This window comes from Lepidochelys olivacea, assembly GCF_965140295.1.
Source record: "Lepidochelys olivacea isolate rLepOli2 genome assembly, chromosome: 6".
In the NCBI taxonomy this organism is placed as follows: domain Eukaryota; kingdom Metazoa; phylum Chordata; order Testudines; family Cheloniidae; genus Lepidochelys; species Lepidochelys olivacea.
In genome coordinates this window covers 67988377-68007083 of record NC_140416.1, presented here as the reverse complement: position 1 = coordinate 68007083, position 18707 = coordinate 67988377, and the positions used below count along the sequence as shown (strand labels likewise).

The window sequence follows — 18707 nt, the reverse complement described above, 5'->3', positions numbered from 1 at the left end:
TTTTGTACCAAACAGGATTCCTGAAAATATTTATTTTGTGGGGACACTCGGGAAATATAAGCAATTCCCGTTTCTGGCAGTTGGAGAGAAATGAGGGAAAGGTTTGAAACTAAAAACAGTGGCGCGCTAAGTAGGTAAAGACAGACCAGTTACATTTCAGGGGACTGGAAAGTACACTCCCATCACAATATTTTGATCAATGCAGAGAAGCTGATGCCTAAAGCATTCAGATTCAATGTGAAATTCTATCTGCAAAGGTGCACGTTGGGAGGATTTCAGGGAGCTTTGGCGGGGCTGTGAAAAGAAGAGATCAGCTTGTCTTGCTTTAACCTACATTAGCTCAGAAGAATAGACCGAGTCCATATGGTAGATGCTGCCTGTGGATCTTCAGCACCAATGCGATGCCCTGTTCCTACACGCCGTCCTGCTTGTGCCAGATGGTGCCTGAGCCAAGTGGCCATGCGTGGGGTGGCTCTGGTTAGCCTAATAAACCTCCAATACAAGTCAAAAATCAAAACACACACATACTAACATCTGCTAGAGCCTGCAGTACCCAGCTAGCCTTTCAATAGTGAATTAAAGAGCCCCACAGCCCTTCTGTTCCCCTAGGTTAGGCACTCATTACCATTTATCAAGCACTGATGTTATCTGGCCTCTCATTTTATTTAGTACCGAAGCTATTAGCATCAGATTTGATTTTGACAGTTGAAGCTGCTTCTGGCGAAGCGGAGCCCGCTGCTGGTCAGATCGCTGCAGAATTCCGCGTTCATCAGGCGCCGGCACATTCCTCCTTCCGAGTTGTTTACTAGGCAATTTCATCCGGAGAGACAAAGGCTTGCCTTCTTGCAGCCCCTCTTATGTGCCTATGTAAGATACCTGGTATATATCTCATCACAAATACCTCCTCCCTTTGCTTTGAGGTGCCTGATCAAACACCCTCCTGTAATCCTTGCACCATACCATAGCCAGAGAGTCCTTAGAGGATTAGAGTGTACACAAGGGGTTAAGGACAAAAAAGGAGAAAGTCGGTCTATAGTTCGTTCAAGCTGTAGGAGAAAGCAGCAGCTGGACCACGCTCGACTGGGGACGAGAAGAGAACAACAGTCTTAGATGCTACAGGTGCATGTAAAGCGGCTCCACTCCTGCAGGGCTAGTCCTTCTACTCGGGGATGTTTGTGCTGAATCATTCCGGCCTTAATTCAAGATTCGAATTTCAGCGTGTCTTTATTTTCAGTAGCCGAATCGAAACGCAGCAGAAGTTTACGCCCGTTTTTGAGGCAAGCAATTTTTCAGCACCCACCTGGATGCCGGAATTACAAATGCAGTTCTGTCCATTCAAGGCAATTCAGCAACTCTCGGTTGCAGCTGGGCACGTCTAAATTGACGATTTGCCCCCCCCCCCCGAAGATTTGTAATGTAGCAATGATATTTCTTCACAAAAGTTCTATCCCCCCGCTCCCCGACGTTTGCTGTTCCGAGTCCCAAAGCTCTTCTAAAAACAAGTGACTTGATGGAAATCTAAGAATGAGGTTAAATGATCATCTCAGTTTAGGTCGTATTCGCACATCTATATATCGGTTTCCTCGCATCAAAATAAGCGAGGTTCCGAGCTTTTCAGAGAGAGTGGATTTGGGAGTTCGAGTTGTATTGAAACACCTTTGTGTAAAAGTGTATCACCGATGGATAGAACATTTTTCAAATGATTGGACCAACTGGTTGTTATACAGGTGATCTGCAGCAGAAAGGGTTATAGCCTTATGAGCTAGGCCGCGGTGTAAAGGTGGCAAGACCTCATTATCATACAGCTGAAGGTTTATCTTCCCCCAACCCCCCTCCTTTTAACAAGCCGAAATAAAAAGCCACATGAAAGGCCCTCTCTGTGCTTGGCTTTAATGAGGGACACGCGACCCAACAATAAGCACACATTGCAATCAGGCGGCTTTACTGGCACAAGCCAGCCTTACAACTAGCAGGGTACACTCTTAGACCAAGAATAGCCACTAAAAATCCGTTTTACAAACTCTATAATGATTTGCTGGGTTTGTCCCCAAAGTAATCCAAGTCGATCTTACAGTTTCCCAGTTCCAGTTTGATTTAACTTTCCCTGAAGGTCTCCCTCACCTGAGTTTATCTTGTCAACATGGATGTGGCCGTGGGCAAACGGATTGCAGGCTTTTGAAGCAAAATGGCTTGCTTGGTTTTGTAACCGATTTGCCAGCATTGTGACCTGTTACAGGACCCTCCTTTAAACGGTTAGGCAGAAATTAAAGGCATAACCAAATTGCTTTTGAGAGAGCAAATGAGAATGTGGATGTAGGTTTGTGCTTGTTTTTTTCTGCTCCCTCTCTTGACTGTCTTTAGTGAATTTCCTTCATTGTGATTAAAAATAACTAAAAGAGCGAATTCAGATGCCCAGAGGGCGTCAGCACGTGTACCTCAAGATTAACATGTGTGATCCAGGAGGACAGGGAACCGCAAAATTGCAGGAGTTTATTGCCGTGACAAAACTCTACAGTTTCAATTTCTTATACGCCCGATTTTGGTTTTACTTTCTACCTGCTATCACCACAAGTAGGCAAGGCAGGTAACTTCCTCACGAAAGGGCTGTACTACTTCCTGCAATGATTGTCTCTGGCGATCACGTGTCTCTGGAAGGAATTTGAAGCTGAATGGCGATAGCGTAAAATAAAAACCACATTTTTCACATTTTAGAATTCAGTGTTTGGATACTTTTGAAAGCTTATCTCCTTGGAAAAGCGTCTGCTTTTCGAGGGACCTCTCCCAGTGTGAGTGCTGTAAATATCTCAACAGATGCTTGGCTTGTTAATAATCAGCTCGACTCCTTGGTGGTCAGCACGGCAGTAGCAGCAGCAGGGAATTAATTCTGGATATGAGGGCTCTCCACAACATTTGGTTCTTTTTCCAGAAAGGAAAGATGGAAAAGGGGGAGGGATCGCCCGTGAGTCTGACTGACAGTTTACATAATGAGCTTGCGAGGACAAGAGGCAACTATATAAAAGAGCTCGAAGGGAAGCAAGTTTTCCATTTACTGAGCGCTGTTAGCTCCGGTGAAGGAGGAGCGGTTCAACACTAAACACTCCCCCTGTGCGTCTCTCACCAAATCCACTCGGCTTTGGAGTTTATAAAGGCGACTAAAGCAATCACAGTTTGGTCGTTGGCTGCAGGATTAATTCCCAGAGGGGGATGGTTTAAACACCTGGATTATACCTTCCATTTTCTGCTGGTGCTTGGGGAATAATTGGAAGGACAGGGTGTTCTAGGTGAATTGCTGTGACGACTTTTTGTCTCAAGGAAGAAGCATTTTCTTGGTCCAATTGAGGAATACCGGAGGAAAATTAAACCCAATTCCCACTGTGAAGCCTTGAATAACAGGAGGATGGCAGCTTTGCGCATCTTTGGCTTGACGTTTCTGTTAATGATTTTGCAGCAGGTAATCACGCATTGAAAAAAAGGGGGTCCTAAATGTAATTGGGTGATGGAAGCCAGTTGTATGGCAAAACCTGGGGTAAGCGCTGATGTGGCTCTTTTGTATGTCTCCTCTTTGTGCAGAGGGTATCCGGCTCTGGCGTCTTCCAACTGGAGCTGCACGAGTTTGCGAATAGCCAGGGGTCCCTGGCTAGCGGAAAACCCTGTTCGCCCCACTGTAGGACCTTTTTTCGCGTCTGTCTGAAGCATTTTCAGGCCGTGGTCTCTCCGGGTTCCTGTACTTTCGGCAGCATTGTCACCCCAGTCCTGGGAGTAAACTCCTTCAGCGTCAAAGAAACGGAGAGATTTGGAAGCCCCATTAAGTTACCCTTTAACTTCACCTGGCCGGTAAGATCCCACCTTAAACATGATTTAAATTGTATGGAGGGGAGATAAAAGGTTAAACAGAGTGCGCTGTTAATCTATAGTGAAAACAAACTACTTTCGTCCTTAGATTTATTTCCATAACTTCCTTTTCAAGAAGAAAGAGATGGAATAATGCATCCAGTCTATAAGGCAGTTAGATGTCAGTATTACTTAAAGGAAGAGAGATGTAAATACTCGCAAGCTGGGAAAATTTGCATTCAACAAAACTAGTGGGGCGGGGGAGGGGTTGAGAGTACCCTTCTGACCAACAAAACAGAAATAAAATGCCCTTGTCAGTGAAAGACAAGAGAAACGTTTTCCCAAGAGATGAAAACAGCTCTAAGGAAGCTCCATTTCATTGACTCGGACAAAGTAATGCTATCTGCAATTAGATTAATTAAAATGTATATCTCCGACCTGGCAGCGCTACGGTTTCCTGGTTTCACCCAATTGTTTCAGCTGCAAGGAAGACTCTGTGACAGACCAAAACCTTTTCGGATCAATCTAATTCAAGATCTCGCTTGTCTTAAATTCTGTATCTTCCAGTCACTTATGTTTTGTTTCCATTCGCAGGGAACTTTCTCACTGATCATTGAAGCCTGGCATGCTCCTGCAAATTACCTTCCAGAAGGTGAATATGACACTGCACTTAGCAATCACGAGGGGGCGACCGTTTCCTAAAATTCGGTGCTTGTCTGTAAACTAATCCGAAATAGTTAACCTGTCAACGTCACTAGAAAAGTTTTAAAGTAAACTAAATTGACCTTATTGAATTCCGATGTTTATACTATAATCTCGATGCTAGCTTTATCCTACAATCGGGAGCTATTCCCTAAATGATATCCATCAGGTTTGCTTTGATTTTGTCCCCTACCTAATCTCCAACACAATTGCGTTTCCTCCAGTTTATTTTTGGCGTGGGAAAGAAAGGAGCTCTTTGGTGAGAAAACTACAAGGCTGCCAAAAAGTCATGACTGCCTTTTCCTGTATTTTACACCTTTTTCAAATTCCGCCCTTTGGAAAAGGAATAATGGCTTTGGGATGTTTTTCTGACATAGAGGAAAAGGATATTTCAACAGCACAACTGTTCTCACTTTGAAAAGCTTTCTGCAAAGCCTCTTAAGTTCATGGTTAATAATCGCTGATACTGGAGACAAAAAAAAGCTTATGCTCAAATAAATTGGTTAGTCTCTAAGGTGCCACAAGTACTCCTTTTCTTTTTGCGAATACAGACTAACAGGGCTGTTACTCTGAAAACTGGAGACAATAGCTGCAGTGCTGTTCCTGAACTCCACACTGGTGTGCTTTGCATTAGCACATTGTGTCTTTTTTCCCCTATCGCATGCAAACAAATAGCAGAATGCACCGAGCTTCTTTGAAATTGTCCCTCCAGTTATTATCCCTTTATCTGACGTAGACAATAAGTAATGTTTATTTGTTGCTATGAATAATGCACTGTTTCCGGGCCCGACCCTGGTCCTTATTTCATTTTAAATGGAAAAATAGTAATGTTATCACTGGGACCAGGATCGGTGCCATTACATTGAGAAAGTAACATGCATTATTTAGGTTTTAGAAATCTTTAACATTTTGCTAGTTAGCCGAGGAGGTGGCCCTAGCTGCGTTGAGCAGTTTGTGGGTGGCACTGGCTGGGGATCAGAAGGCACTGTGGGATGTAGCACAGAGTCAGGGTAGATCACTGGGATGGCAATGAGATGCGTTGTGGGATGCAGTGTGGGGGAGCTGGAGGGGGCTGTATCTGGCAGCAGCACTGAGCCCGAGCTGTGTGTGTGCCGCAGGCTCCCGCGCCCCGGCCGAGGAGTGGCTGATCAGTCAGGTGGCGATCCAGCGGCCGCTGGCCGTGGGCGAGAACTGGTCCCAGGACGTGCAGAGCAGCTCGCAGACCCAGCTGCGCTTCTCCTACCGGGTGATCTGCAGCGAGCACTACTACGGGGACAGCTGCTCCCGCCTCTGCAAGCGCCGCGACGACCCCTTCGGTCACTACGTGTGCGAGCCGGACGGCAGCCTGGCCTGCCTGCCGGGCTGGACCGGCGAGTACTGCACCGAGCGTAAGTGACTCCGCCCGCCCGCCCGCCCGCCGCTAGCCCCCGGGCCCGGCCGCCACCACCCGCCGCTCGGGGCAGGGGGATCCCGGCACGCCCCTCCCCTGCTCTGCCACCGCGCTCCCTTCCAGGAATCCTATCGCCCCACCTGAAGGGCGGGGCTGTGCGCGGGCAGCCGCGGCCGCCTCGCGCCCGTTGCCGCGCTGCCGGAGCTGAAAGCGGCGCGTGCCAGCGCCGGGGGGCGGGGGAGGTGGTTAGTTTTTGGCCGCGAGCGCTGCGGGGAGTAAAGGGCGGGCGCGCGTGGCGCGCGCAGCAGAAGCCAGTGGGCTGCGAGCTCGGAGCCCGCGGCGCTGCCGTGTGCCGTCGCCACAGGGAGTAGTGGCGTGGCGGCCCTCGCGGGGCGGGGGCGAGCGCGTGGGCCGCCCGTGTCGCCTTCCCGCAACCCTGGGCTCCCCCGCGCAGCCTCCTCCCAGCCGCGTACCCTCTGGGGCCGCTGATTCACCCACCTCCCAGGGCGGCCATCCGCGCGCCCTCCCTCCTGCTGAGCGGCTTTGCCAATGCCGGCCCCGCACACCGGGGAAACCCGCGGGGCGCCTCTTTCCAGCGGCCAGCCCGCCCCGCTCTCGGCCCTATCGGGAGTACTGACTGGCGAAGCGGGGTGATCCTGCCAAGCCTCGCTAACCCAGTCCAGGGAGAGCCTAGTGAAGACAGGTGTAGCTCGCAGACGTGCTAGCGGGGCTAGGAGCTAAAGAGGAGGGTTGCTCTCGCTGCGCTGCCTTGTCTTCACGAGGACTTCCCATCCGGCCCCCTGGCCATGCCTTCGCGCTAGCAGCTGGTGAGAACAAACCCTTTTTTCCTAGCCCTAGCCAAGGCCTAACAGGTCCTGTCCGCCACCCCATTTACACAGTTCAATAGTAGAGCTACACCGAGCCCGGCCTCCCACTGACCCCTAAGCTCACAGCCCTGGAAAGAAAAAGACATTCTGCCCAGTGAGGCCTTGCCTACATTGGCTTCCCTCCGCCCCCTCGAAACTTTCAGCTTCTTGGTACTTCTGGTGCAATTCCGCCGGTGGCAGCAATGACGACAGGATACCAGCGTTTTAAGCACTGTCTCATCTATATTCTGAGTTGAAATGACAGCAGCTTGCCTATGCTCCTTCTTTCACCACTGCTACCCCCAGAGGAGAGGCATCAGCGGTAGTGCACTAGTGCCACCCCCTCCTGTTTTTTCTCAAGCTTAGAAAAGCAGGAGGCTCTGTTTGTTGTGTAAATAGAAAAACTAAAGGACACCTCTGTTCATAGCAAATGCTGGGTTTCTCTGGTTCACTTCTTCCTGCTCCAAAGATGTCTGTGATCTGAATTTTTAAATTAAAGTTTTAAAGTATGTTGTAGGTTTCAAGATTTTTTTTTTATTTTTTTAAAAGTGTAAACTATACTGCCAGATGTATTTAAACCTTTGGGGTTGTTGTTGTTTTTTATAGCCATCTGTCTGGCTGGCTGTACTGAGCAAAATGGATACTGCAACAAGCCAGGAGAATGCATGTGAGTAGATGATGATCTCAACCTGAACTTGACAGCAACTTTAACCTTTTATTGTAATTAACGTTTTAATTATTTTTTCTAGCTGTCGCCCTGGTTGGCAAGGCCGTTATTGTGATGAGTGCATTCCTCATATAGGCTGCCGCCATGGGACTTGTAAAACACAGTGGCAATGTATATGTGATGAAGGCTGGGGTGGCCTCTTCTGTGACCAAGGTTAGTTTGTGTATTTCATGGTACTGAGCTAAGAAGTGTAAAGGCTTGTCTACAAACATTTAATTCGCTGCAAGCTGAGGAATGAATCTACCCCCCTGTCCGTCCGTCCCCCCGCGGGTTCGCAGACTAACTTTTTCAAAGGGTTAGAGCAGAGTGCTCTAACCAACTGTTAATGTGCCTCAGCAGGGTGCATATGGACAGTTACTCCACAGCAGGTTAGCTAGTGCAGGATAGATTCACACCCTGCCTTGCCTTAAACTAATTGTTTGTGTATTCGAGCCCTAACCCAGAGCATCTGGAGTAAATCTCTTCCAGTGAAATGTCAATAGGCAACAATTTGTTGAACATCTCTCTCATACTTTATACTTTCAGTATACATGAAAACATAAATGAACTTTTTTTTGGTAATTGTGGCTTTTTCTTTAAAAACTGGTTGAAATGCTGAATATGCAGTCTTTTTGCTTGTTCAAACAAGAACTGTAAGTTCAGCTATTTATTAGTAGAAATAAATCAGTTTACTAACTCCAACAGAAGTAAACACCACCATTTGAGCCTTCCTTATTTTAACACATGAGGAAGTAAACTCGTGATGAGTTTGAGGTGTATGAGAAAAATCATAGAGCAAGACTGAAAAGCAGAGGTTCTGTTTTAAGGGATACCAGACCATTTTATTTGCTCACCCATTGAATCTCTGAACTTTAGCCAACTGAGTGCGTCCTCAAGGCCATAGTTATATTGTTGAAACTGAGATCATAAACTACGGTCCTGAAACAATGCAAATAGCTGCAGAGATGGTTGTGATACGGTTAGGTTAAGTGTGATTAAGTAGGAAAAGCAGAATTTTTGTATACGTATCTATTAGCCACCTGCATCCTAATTACTTCATTATATTTATACCACTTACAAAGATTTCCTACTTGTGTTCTATGGACTTATGTTTTTAACCCCATCTCTCAATTAAAAAAAACCCAAACATGGTATACATTTAGGCAATTTATACCAGTGTCACTCCCAACAACATGCATATGGTAAATAAATAAACCCTCTCTCTTAGGTAGTTTTAAGTCTCTGAGTTTAAAGATTCACCTTTTTAGGCCCTTCTGCAATATGCCAAAGAGCACACCTATTTAAGGCAAGGCTTATTGTTAAGTTTGTCAAGGCATGTGTTGTCTTTCACAGGATGTATACTTTTCAACTTGATAAGTGCACATCTAAATCCCATTAAGGCTAATGGGTTTATACACACATAGTGGGGAGAGTATACTAAGGCACTTATACAGTTAAAGTTTTGCCAGGTCTTCCACATTTCAGAGCTTAGATATACTGTGATGGGAGAAATAACAGATTTATTGGTGACTTGGAGAGTTAAGTAATCTGCGTTCATTCTGCGGACAACAAAATGATAGACCTCTTAGCTGAAACTATTTTTTTCCTGTCTAAAACGTCCGTTTTCACTTTTTGTGCTGTCCTATTTTGACAAATGAGTGGGTTCTATTAGGTTGTCAAAATCTCTAACATTTGTCTTTGCAGATCTCAACTACTGCACCCACCATAAACCATGCAAAAATGGAGCCACTTGTCTGAACACTGGCCAAGGCAGTTACACATGTTCATGCAAACCTGGTTTCACTGGTGTTGACTGTGAACATGAAATCAGTGAGTGTGACAGCAACCCCTGTAGGAATGGTGGTAGTTGCACGGTAAGAGCTAATTTTAAATGGGAAGTCAGTCTGTGAAACAAGCACAAGTATACCTTTTAAAAAATGGCTTGTAACAACACAATGGGAATCTGATAGTTGACAGGTCCATTACTAAAACTCTGATATCATACTGAACCCTTTCCTGGAAGTGTCAGGGGAGGAAGTTTACTATAGGAAGAGCTGGAGTACTAGTGGCACCTTAGAGACTAACAAATTTATTTGAGCATAAGCTTTCGTGAGCTACAGCTCACTTCATCGGATGCAAGGAAGAGATGTATTGCCTATATTAAAACTAGTCAACTGAGCTTTAGGTTGCTGGGGAGGTTATTATGAAATCCATGCAAGATGCTGGCCCAGTAAGAGAATAGATATCAAAAATAAACTTCCTCAAACCAAAATGCACACAGAAATGCACTAAAACCTTTCTAGCCATCAATAAAGGAGTAAACCTGCATTACACTAGAGTACAATATCATACAATATGAAGCTGATTTATTAAAACTTCTGTACAACAAGCTTATGCATTTTAGAGTGTTCTGCTGTCTAGTATTTCAATATATTTGCAGAACCATTCACTCGTTAATTTGAAAAAGAACAATAGATCATGGATATCAAATGTGCTCTGTATCTTCTGCCTGAAGCCAGTGCATTAAGTCCCTCTGTTCACCCCCAAAGGCTCACAAGGATCACGCTCAGAAATAGCAGAGGGTTTCATTATGGTTTACAGGTGGGTTTCTTCACAGAGTAGCAAAATAGGTCCTCACCAGAAATGAGCTGCCATTCAGAAGATGAATGGGCAGCTTGCAACTGTGTTATGAGATACACACAGTGCAGGCCTAAGAGGGCCTTTGGGATCCGATTAAATAAACAGTAGTAAAGTTATAAGTGTCTTTGTTTAGCTGGCCATTTGGATCCCTGCAGTTGTACCTGTTCTGCTTGACTAATTCAGTGACTACCCCTGCTCTGAACATGGCTGTGGATAAAAATCAATTATTTAAAAAAAAAAATCTTATATAACTGCATGTTTTTAAAAATGCATGTTGTGTTTATATAAATGCTTTTTGAGGAAAAAACCTATCTAAAGATCATTTTAATTAGGATACATTATAGCTCAAAGATATCTCATCATGGAATAGGGATTATTAATTCTATAGTATGAGACAATATGTTCATGTAATGTTTAAGAAAAGTGTTGTAAATTAGTCCCAATAGTTCATGGATTAGGGACCCAATCTTATGGGGTTCCAGGGGCTTCTGTATAGATTATTTAGGTTAATCTTTCTGTCTACCCACTTGGACTCAGTGTTTAGTCTAGAAGATACCATCAGAGATGCTTAGTTTTGCAGTTCTCAAACTGTGGATTTGTGTCTCCAGAGATAACATGCTTGTTAACAGCAAAAATGTTTTTAAATAAATATATAGAGGTGAGAAATAACAGACCTCAACCCTATTGTCCCTCTGCAAATTTGTGTACACCGAGTCAATCCCTTACCTCTTTCTAAAAGTGCAAAGTTTCAGAAAGTTCAATGAATAGAAGATTGTTGGGGGCAGAATAGATCTGTACAAGGAGAAGAAGTCTGGAGATAAATGTGGGAAGGGAGGCACAAGCAGTAGAAACAAAACTGAAACTATCTGAGCAGCATATTCCATAAATCTTGAAGTCTTTCTGAGTGTAGTCCTCATTGATTTGAGTTCTACCATACTATTCTCTCACTAGAAGGGAAAACCTATAATGGCAGCAGGCCATAAAAGAGACCCAGTTTGGGAATAAGAACCATTCAAGAAATATATGTTTGATGATGATGATTTAAAGAAAGTCACACCAGTGAACTGGTGGAAGTCACTTAAGCACTTGGGTTCAGAGACTGTTGAAGTGATAATCTCACTTTTAACAGCAGTAGCTTCTTCTGCCAGTGTAGAAAGAATATTTTCTTCCTTTGAACTAATTCATTCCAAATTGAGAAATTGTCTGGGACCTGAAAAAGCAGGAAAGCTTGTTTTTCTTTTCCAAATTATGAACAAATAGGAAAATGAAGGTGAAGATGACTGAGTTAGCTGCAGAAGCCAGTATTTTAAGTTTATCATGTTGACCTGGCTAACATAGTAGATTTAATCTATTTAAATATATATTTCATTTACCTATTTTAGTTAAAAACAATTTTAACAAAAACAAACCTGATTTTTAAAAACTTGAATGTTTAACTAAATTCAAAAATTCATATGTTTGTTTTGTTAAAATATTATATGTTTGCTGTTGAAGAAAAAAATCCAGAATACATAACATTGTTGTTTAGTTAAATAAAACAGTTTAAATGTCTGATGCTCTCCTCCTAATACAGCATGGCAAGAAAATCCTCCAATTATTAATGATAATGTACCTCCCAAAGACTTCATAAATATCTGCTTCAATTACCTTTGGTAAATGAAATAACCAACCAATCATTCATTTTCTGATATAGCTGTAAAACTAACCTGAATAGTTTTCAAAATAAATCACTTCAAAAATGTATAGTGTGTACCTTCTAAAAATGAAATCTACATCTATCTCCAAGTTGTAAAGAATATGTATTAAGGTTATAACAACCAACAAGAATGCACATTTATGTAGAAATCCACGATTAAATCGAGCCTTCCTGATTAGTGATTTAAATCAATTTGATTTAAATCAATTCCACCCTGCTGTCTAGTGACTTAATCCCTCTGAGTCCCATCTGCATTTTTTTCCTATAAACGCTTCACTGGCTGCAGAGAACAATACATTCCCATCAGGTAGAGGAGGAGGGATGGAAGAAAGTTTGCTGTTGATCAACAGAGGATACCTGAGAATAACTGCCTTTGAATAGAGTCAAATAGCAAAAGTCCAATGTTAAATTTTTAATTTTGCAGGATATGGAGAATGGTTACCATTGCCTATGCCCTCCTGGATACTATGGTGCTCACTGTGAGCACAGTGCTTTGACTTGTGTTGACTCACCTTGTTTTAATGGTGGTACATGCTTGGAAAAGGACCAAGGGGCCAGCTATACTTGCCGTTGCCCTCTCGGCTTTACAGGATCTAACTGTGAAAAGAAAGTGGACAAATGCACAAGCAACCCTTGTGCAAATGGTAAGTCTTCCCATCAGGAGATCCTGTCTATCTCTGGATCCTTCACACTTTCAGTGCTAAAGAGATGGAAATCTTTAATTTGATCTCTAATCCTTCCTCTGTGCTATCAGCCTACCCTTCCCATTATATATTCACTTCCTACCCTGGCCTCTCAGAAGGAACCGACATTGTTATGTTGTACATAAATTACCAGTGCATTAGAGATTGCAGGAGATTTATCAAGGGAAGGAGGAAAGGGAAGAAGTATGCAGACTAAATTAAACTACCTATATATTAAAGGGACAAGGTGAGTGAGGTAATATCTTGTATTGGACCAACTTCTTTTGTTGAGAGATTTCGTCACCCACTTTTTCTCTCTATTATCCTGGGACCAATGTGGCTACAACATTATTGCATACATTATATTAAAGGGACATGATTATAAATCAGAGTAGCTTGATTAGGCACCTTGTAGAGCTTTAAAAAATGCATGTTGTGTTTATATAAAACTCTTTCCCACCTGTTGCAGTAATATGAATTGCTTACAGAGGAAGTGACTTAGTGTTCAGGATTAAGTCCATTGCTGACTAAATTTTTTTATTGTATTTTTTTCCAGGTGGTCATTGCTTTGATTTGGGTCAACTCCGTGTGTGTCGCTGCCGCACTGGTTTCTCTGGTCAGAAGTGTGAGATAAACATCAACGAGTGTGCCAGGAATCCATGTTCCAATGGGGGCTCTTGTCATGACCTGATCAATGACTATACCTGCACCTGCTTGCCAGGCTACACTGGTAGGAACTGTGACATTAAAACCAGAGATGAATGTGCCTCTGGGCCATGCCAGAATGGGGCCACGTGCTACGGTGGACTTTATAATGCTAACTTTCTTTGCAACTGTCCTTATGGCTTCATGGGCAGCCGTTGTGAGTTCCCAGTTTATACAGTGCCCGTTCCATATCCTCCTAAACCGGTTCCCTGGATAGCTATATCCATGGGTGTGGGACTGGTGGCTTTGCTTGTATTATTCTGCATGATAGCTATGGTCATCAGACAGATGCGGAGGCACCCAGAGCAGGACTTGGAGACAATGAACAATCTGTCTGATTTCCAGAAGGACAACCTCATTCCAGCTTCCCAGCTCAAAAACACCAATAAAAATAAAGACTTAGAGGTGGACTGTGGGCTGGAAAAATCAAACTACAAACCTAAGAACCATATACTGGACTATAACCTGGTAAAGGATCTGACCAGCAGAGGGACACAGGAAGATAAATATTATAAAAGTGAAAAGTGTTTAGGAGAGAAGCCTCCCCTCCGATTATACAGGTAAGAGTGCAGTTTTCCCTGGCTGCTGTTAAGCTGCATCTGTCCAAGGTGCATATGAGAGAGAAGGCAGTTTTTCATTCAGGGAGCAGAAGTAGGGGGGAAAAAATAGATAGGTGGGGAATCTTCAGGTTGGAGCATGAGTTTCACTGTGCATGGGAATCTTTAACTGTGCCTGTCAATTAAACTCTGTTTCTGCTCAGGATGTGGCCAGCATGTGTAATGGAGTGGATTGCAGTCAGTCCACTCGTGAAAATAAGTAGTTTCTTTCCTTCCCAACTAAATGGTGGAGAGATAAGAACAGATCTTTGCTTTATTAAGATCTCAATATAGATTAGGCCAACCCTCCCAAGAACGTCCTGTTTTGTGGGCGTGGGGAGGTTGGAATAAGAATAGAGGTATTCTAGCCAAAGGGAAAAAAAGATGGGTTTCCATTGGTTCAGTCTTTTGATATATGTACAGATCTCTCACTTGTGATTTCACATGTGATTTAAATGCTGCATTGTAATGCTGACATTGCAGGAAATGAAAAGGGACAGGAGATGGAGCTGAGTAGTAAATTATTAGGGCACGGTGGAAGTGTAGCAGGACAGTACTGAATCGTCTTTTCAATTGTAACCTCCTACTCACTGTAGAGAACACTTGATTATGGGTATTACCTCATCTTTTTACCCATCTTGCCCTTCCCATTCATCCTCTACCTTCCTATTTCTCCTATGGATATTTCTAGAAGACTTTTATAAGGGATTTTATTATCTTCAGAGTCCTTAGATTTTTACTTTGTCTCTGTGTCTCCCTTAGTGAAAAGCCAGAATGTAGAATATCAGCAATATGCTCTCCGAGAGATTCTATGTACCAGTCTGTCTTTGTGATAACAGAGGAGCGGAACGAGTGTGTCATAGCCACAGAGGTAAGTGCACAGTTCCCTAAGATTCTATCTAGGCAGTCATTGATTCAGAGTGACAGAGGAAGTCATACTTCAGAACTGAAGTCTGAGAGGGTGGCAGTTGTATTGCAGGGATTTCAAGCACCCTCTGGTTTTCATCTATACTATGATCAAAGGCTATGATTGGTGGTCCACCAGTGGTACATGGAACTCTTTCTGGTGGCCCACAGGAGCACCAGAACAAACAGAAAATCCAGAAGGGAGATATGGGAGGTAATCTAACTTATTTCTTTTAGAGGTGCTGACTCAGAAGTGAAGTCAGTTGGAGCTGAGGGTGCCCAGCACTACTGAAAATCAGATCATAAAAGTTTAATGAGTGGAGATAGTGGGGCAGTGGTAAATAAGATTCTTATATACATGGTCCACAAAATGAAAAAGTGATAAATCCTAGGACATAGATATAAAGCTAGGAGAGTCCCTCCAACAGCAAGAGGACATAAGAGAATAATCCATGGGTGGTATCTGTTCTATGGGAACACTAATATAGCCATGGAGTTCCGTCAATAGATGTAAGATAGCTGAATAAGCACCAGGAAGAGTACTGTGAGGCCTGGTCTAAAGTACTGCTTAAGTCAATGTAAGTCATGTCACTCGGGTGTGGAAAAAGCACCCCCCTGGGCGACGTAGCTTACTTCAACCTAATGCGCTGTCTACACAGCACTATGTCAACAGGAAGACGCTCTCCCACCGACTTACTTACCTTCCGCCACTTGAGGAGGTGGAGTACAGCCATCAACGTATCGCATCTTCACAAGATCTGCTAAATTGATGCTACTGCATCAATCGCAGCAGTGCCGGTTTTGCGTGCTAGTGTAGACAAGTCAGGGAAGGGCACTTAAATCCCTTGCCACACAGGATCCCATTACTTGTGTAGATTTTGATGTGTTATCTGAGAGGCCAGGGGACAATACGGAAACGGATCTTTAGAGGAAGAGTTCAGCATGGGGTAGTGTTGAGAATTTAAACAAAAGCTGTCAAGGAACTGAATATTTATTAAGGAACTAACAACCATTTGGAAAAAAGGTCCAATGAGAAGTTAAGGGCAATTTAATGCCAACTGGTGGCTTTCTTATCTGAAGAAATACCTTGAACTGAGTTTGCTCTAGTTCTACTTTTCTGCCTATGTGCCCAGTTTAGTACTGTAGTTTGAGGACCCAGAGGAGGAGAAATCTACTGTGGCATTAACACTCAGTACAACAGAATTCTAGCTCCTCTAACATTCCTACTTAAAAGGCAAGCTGAAAAATAGTGGGAATGCAAATAAATCAGATAAAATAGAAAGCTTATGGCTAATGGAAGGAATTTTCAAAGGCACATATGGCAGTTAGGTGCCTAATTCCTACTAACAATCAGTGGGAATTAGGCCCTACTTGCTATATGTGCCTTTGAAAATCTCCCCTAATGTTTTCAGACCTGGCTGCCTAAAGTTAAGCTCTTAAATCCATATTTGGCATTTAAATAAAAGTGGTCTGGTTTTCAAGGGTGCTGCTTGATGATTCTTAGCACTTTCAAAAGTCGGACAAATCTGGGTTTGGAAGCCTGACTTTAGGCTTTGAAAATTGGGAAATTTTAACCTAAATTACCTTGCATTCAAACTAGATAATTCACCTGTAGAAAGTGAGGCTACTTGAAATAGGGCAGAGCTGCTAGCTAGTGATTCTCTGACCTGCGAGACAGCCTCAACCCCTGGGTAATGATTATTAAGCTGCAGAAACCTCTGGCTTAAATTAATTTGATTTGGATGTACTTGGTTTTTTGATTTGCTTGTTTTATTTTAAATCTACAATATTCTACACATGGTGCCTTCTTCTCAATCCTTTTTAAAATTATTTTATTTCCTGACAGGTATAAGACTGAAGGGTCAGTTTGTATGCACCTCAGATTTGGTGATGCCAGGAGATGGACATTTCTGTTGCATTGTTTACAATTCAGAACTGGATTGGACTTTTTTTTTAATTATATGCAACTTGCTGCTCTCAGGAGGAGGATGGAACTGGGTGAACTGGACAGACTGTGAATTTACCGAAAGATGCAATACACCTTTTTGGTTTTTAGTGTCCTTGTTTCACATTTGATACAAGGAATTTAATTCTCTGTAGAAGAGGGAGGGGGCAGAGGAGAGAAGAATGAAAAATGTTATTTTGACTAGCTTTTTAAATGATATTGCGGCCAGTTCCTCCTGGACAGACCTGTGGCTTTCCAAACTCTAACTCTGAGAGATTCCAGTTGGAGCAGAAGGCACTTGACTATCACTTATATGTGCAGATGTTGCCGTGGGAAACACGCATGAAGAAAAAGTTACATTGCTATACAGATATTGGATATAGAGTAAATAAGATTCTTAGGTTTAAAAGTGCCTAAAGCATGTCAGAATCTAGGGAGCCCAAACAGAGACTTGACTGCTTTCTTTTGCAGTACCTGACCAGTATTGGGCAGGGGTGGTTGACTCTTCCTGCTGATCATTTATTTACATCTTCTTGTCTCCAGCTGCATTTATTTCAGGCAATTTAACGGGTATGGGAAAGGGGGATACTGAATTTACGTTTCTCTCACTTGGTGTTGCTTTGGAGAACTTTGGACTTGAGCAGTAATTTGGGACACAGTTCCATCCCTGAAATGATAGAGGACTCTTCAACTTTAAACTGCTGAGAAGGGGGTGGTGTAATGAATGAATGTTAGCTCTTTCCCCTTGGTATGTGGAGAGACATAATACCAGCCCTAACTGAAAGCCTTACAAATGCGTTTCAACTCAATCAGCTACTGGACCCTACACATGCTGAGCTATCTCAGCTCTTTCATGCCCTTTGCACTACCAATGATTGTGAATAGAAGTGAATTTTTTTCTTCTGACAACTTTTTTTTTTGGCAAGGACTTGGGATTTTGTGTTATGATTCTGAATCAGGTGCCACCTTCAACTGCAAATAGTCTCAAAGTCCTAGCTGTTACTTTTCAAAGGAGGGGGAGGGGTTTATTTCCCTATTCTTTACTTCCCTGTTGTAGAAACCACCCCTCCTCTCCCTACACACACAGTCCTTTCATTCCTGTTCCACATGCCTAACAGAGAAGCAGCGTCTGAGAGGCCCTCTTTAAGGACAGACTCGTAATAGAATTTGAAGGCTCTAAGCTGGTCCTCTTTGTTTCACTCCGACCCGCAGCAACAGGGAAATGGGGAAACTACTCCTTGAATGCAGAGGTGCAGTTCTGAACTGGTAGGTTCACTGCACATAGACTCATATATATATATACAGCAATAATATTTGACAGCCAAGTGGAAAGTGCTGTGACATACTGTAGTGATGAGAAAACTGTGAGGTGGGGCGGAATGAGGAAACAAGATCTCATACAGGGCAACCTAGGACTATGCTATCTACTACTGTTCCTGACCTTGTAAATCCTAGTATTGGACTAGACCATCTGCTGCCTTGAACTGTGCAGGCAAGGTCCTGTCCTAATGTCCACTACTGACTTCTGCTCTGACCACAGAGATCATTTTGAAGATGACCTTCAGAAATCAATAATATGGATTTTAGTTTGTCTGTTTGTAGTTTATTTTGAAGTCTAGTATTTCAGTAATTTAAAAAAATCAGAAGCACTGAACTTTCTACGTTTTATAACATTATTTTGTATATAATGTATATTTATAATCAAACCAGAAATGTAAATATGTTTATTACTTCTCATGTAATGTTTTTAATGTGATAAAGTTTGAATTTTATTTTTTTTTTCAAACAATGAAAATACCTTCCTGCTACTATGAAGTTTATGTCGTTTGTCTTTTTACCACTCAGGTTTCATGATCCTTTGATATACAGGGTAACTCCTTGTCCCAGAAGCAAGTTTCACTGTCAGCTCTCCACAGCCGCCCCAAATTTACATCTTACGCAGACTTGCTATTATCCCTCTTGGACTATTAACTGACATCAGAGAGGTTGTACTGTAGTATGGAACTGAACTGACAGAAAAGTTGCTATTGTGCATTAACTC

At 43.0% G+C, this 18707-nt stretch overlaps 1 protein-coding gene across 1 annotated transcript; it reads left to right on the top strand.

The window, feature by feature from the left end:
• Window positions 1-3062: 3062 nt before the first annotated feature.
• DLL4 (delta like canonical Notch ligand 4) lies at window positions 3063-18370 on the top strand. The gene is made up of 11 exons (XM_084632349.1): window positions 3063-3451; window positions 3571-3834; window positions 4426-4483; window positions 5652-5921; window positions 7396-7456; window positions 7539-7669; window positions 9200-9369; window positions 12256-12475; window positions 13071-13779; window positions 14578-14686; window positions 16568-18370. Exons 1-11 carry the CDS (start codon window positions 3398-3400, stop codon window positions 16571-16573), a joined length of 2052 nt encoding a protein of 683 aa, XP_084488475.1. The 5' UTR covers window positions 3063-3397; the 3' UTR covers window positions 16574-18370.
• Window positions 18371-18707: the final 337 nt, after the last annotated feature.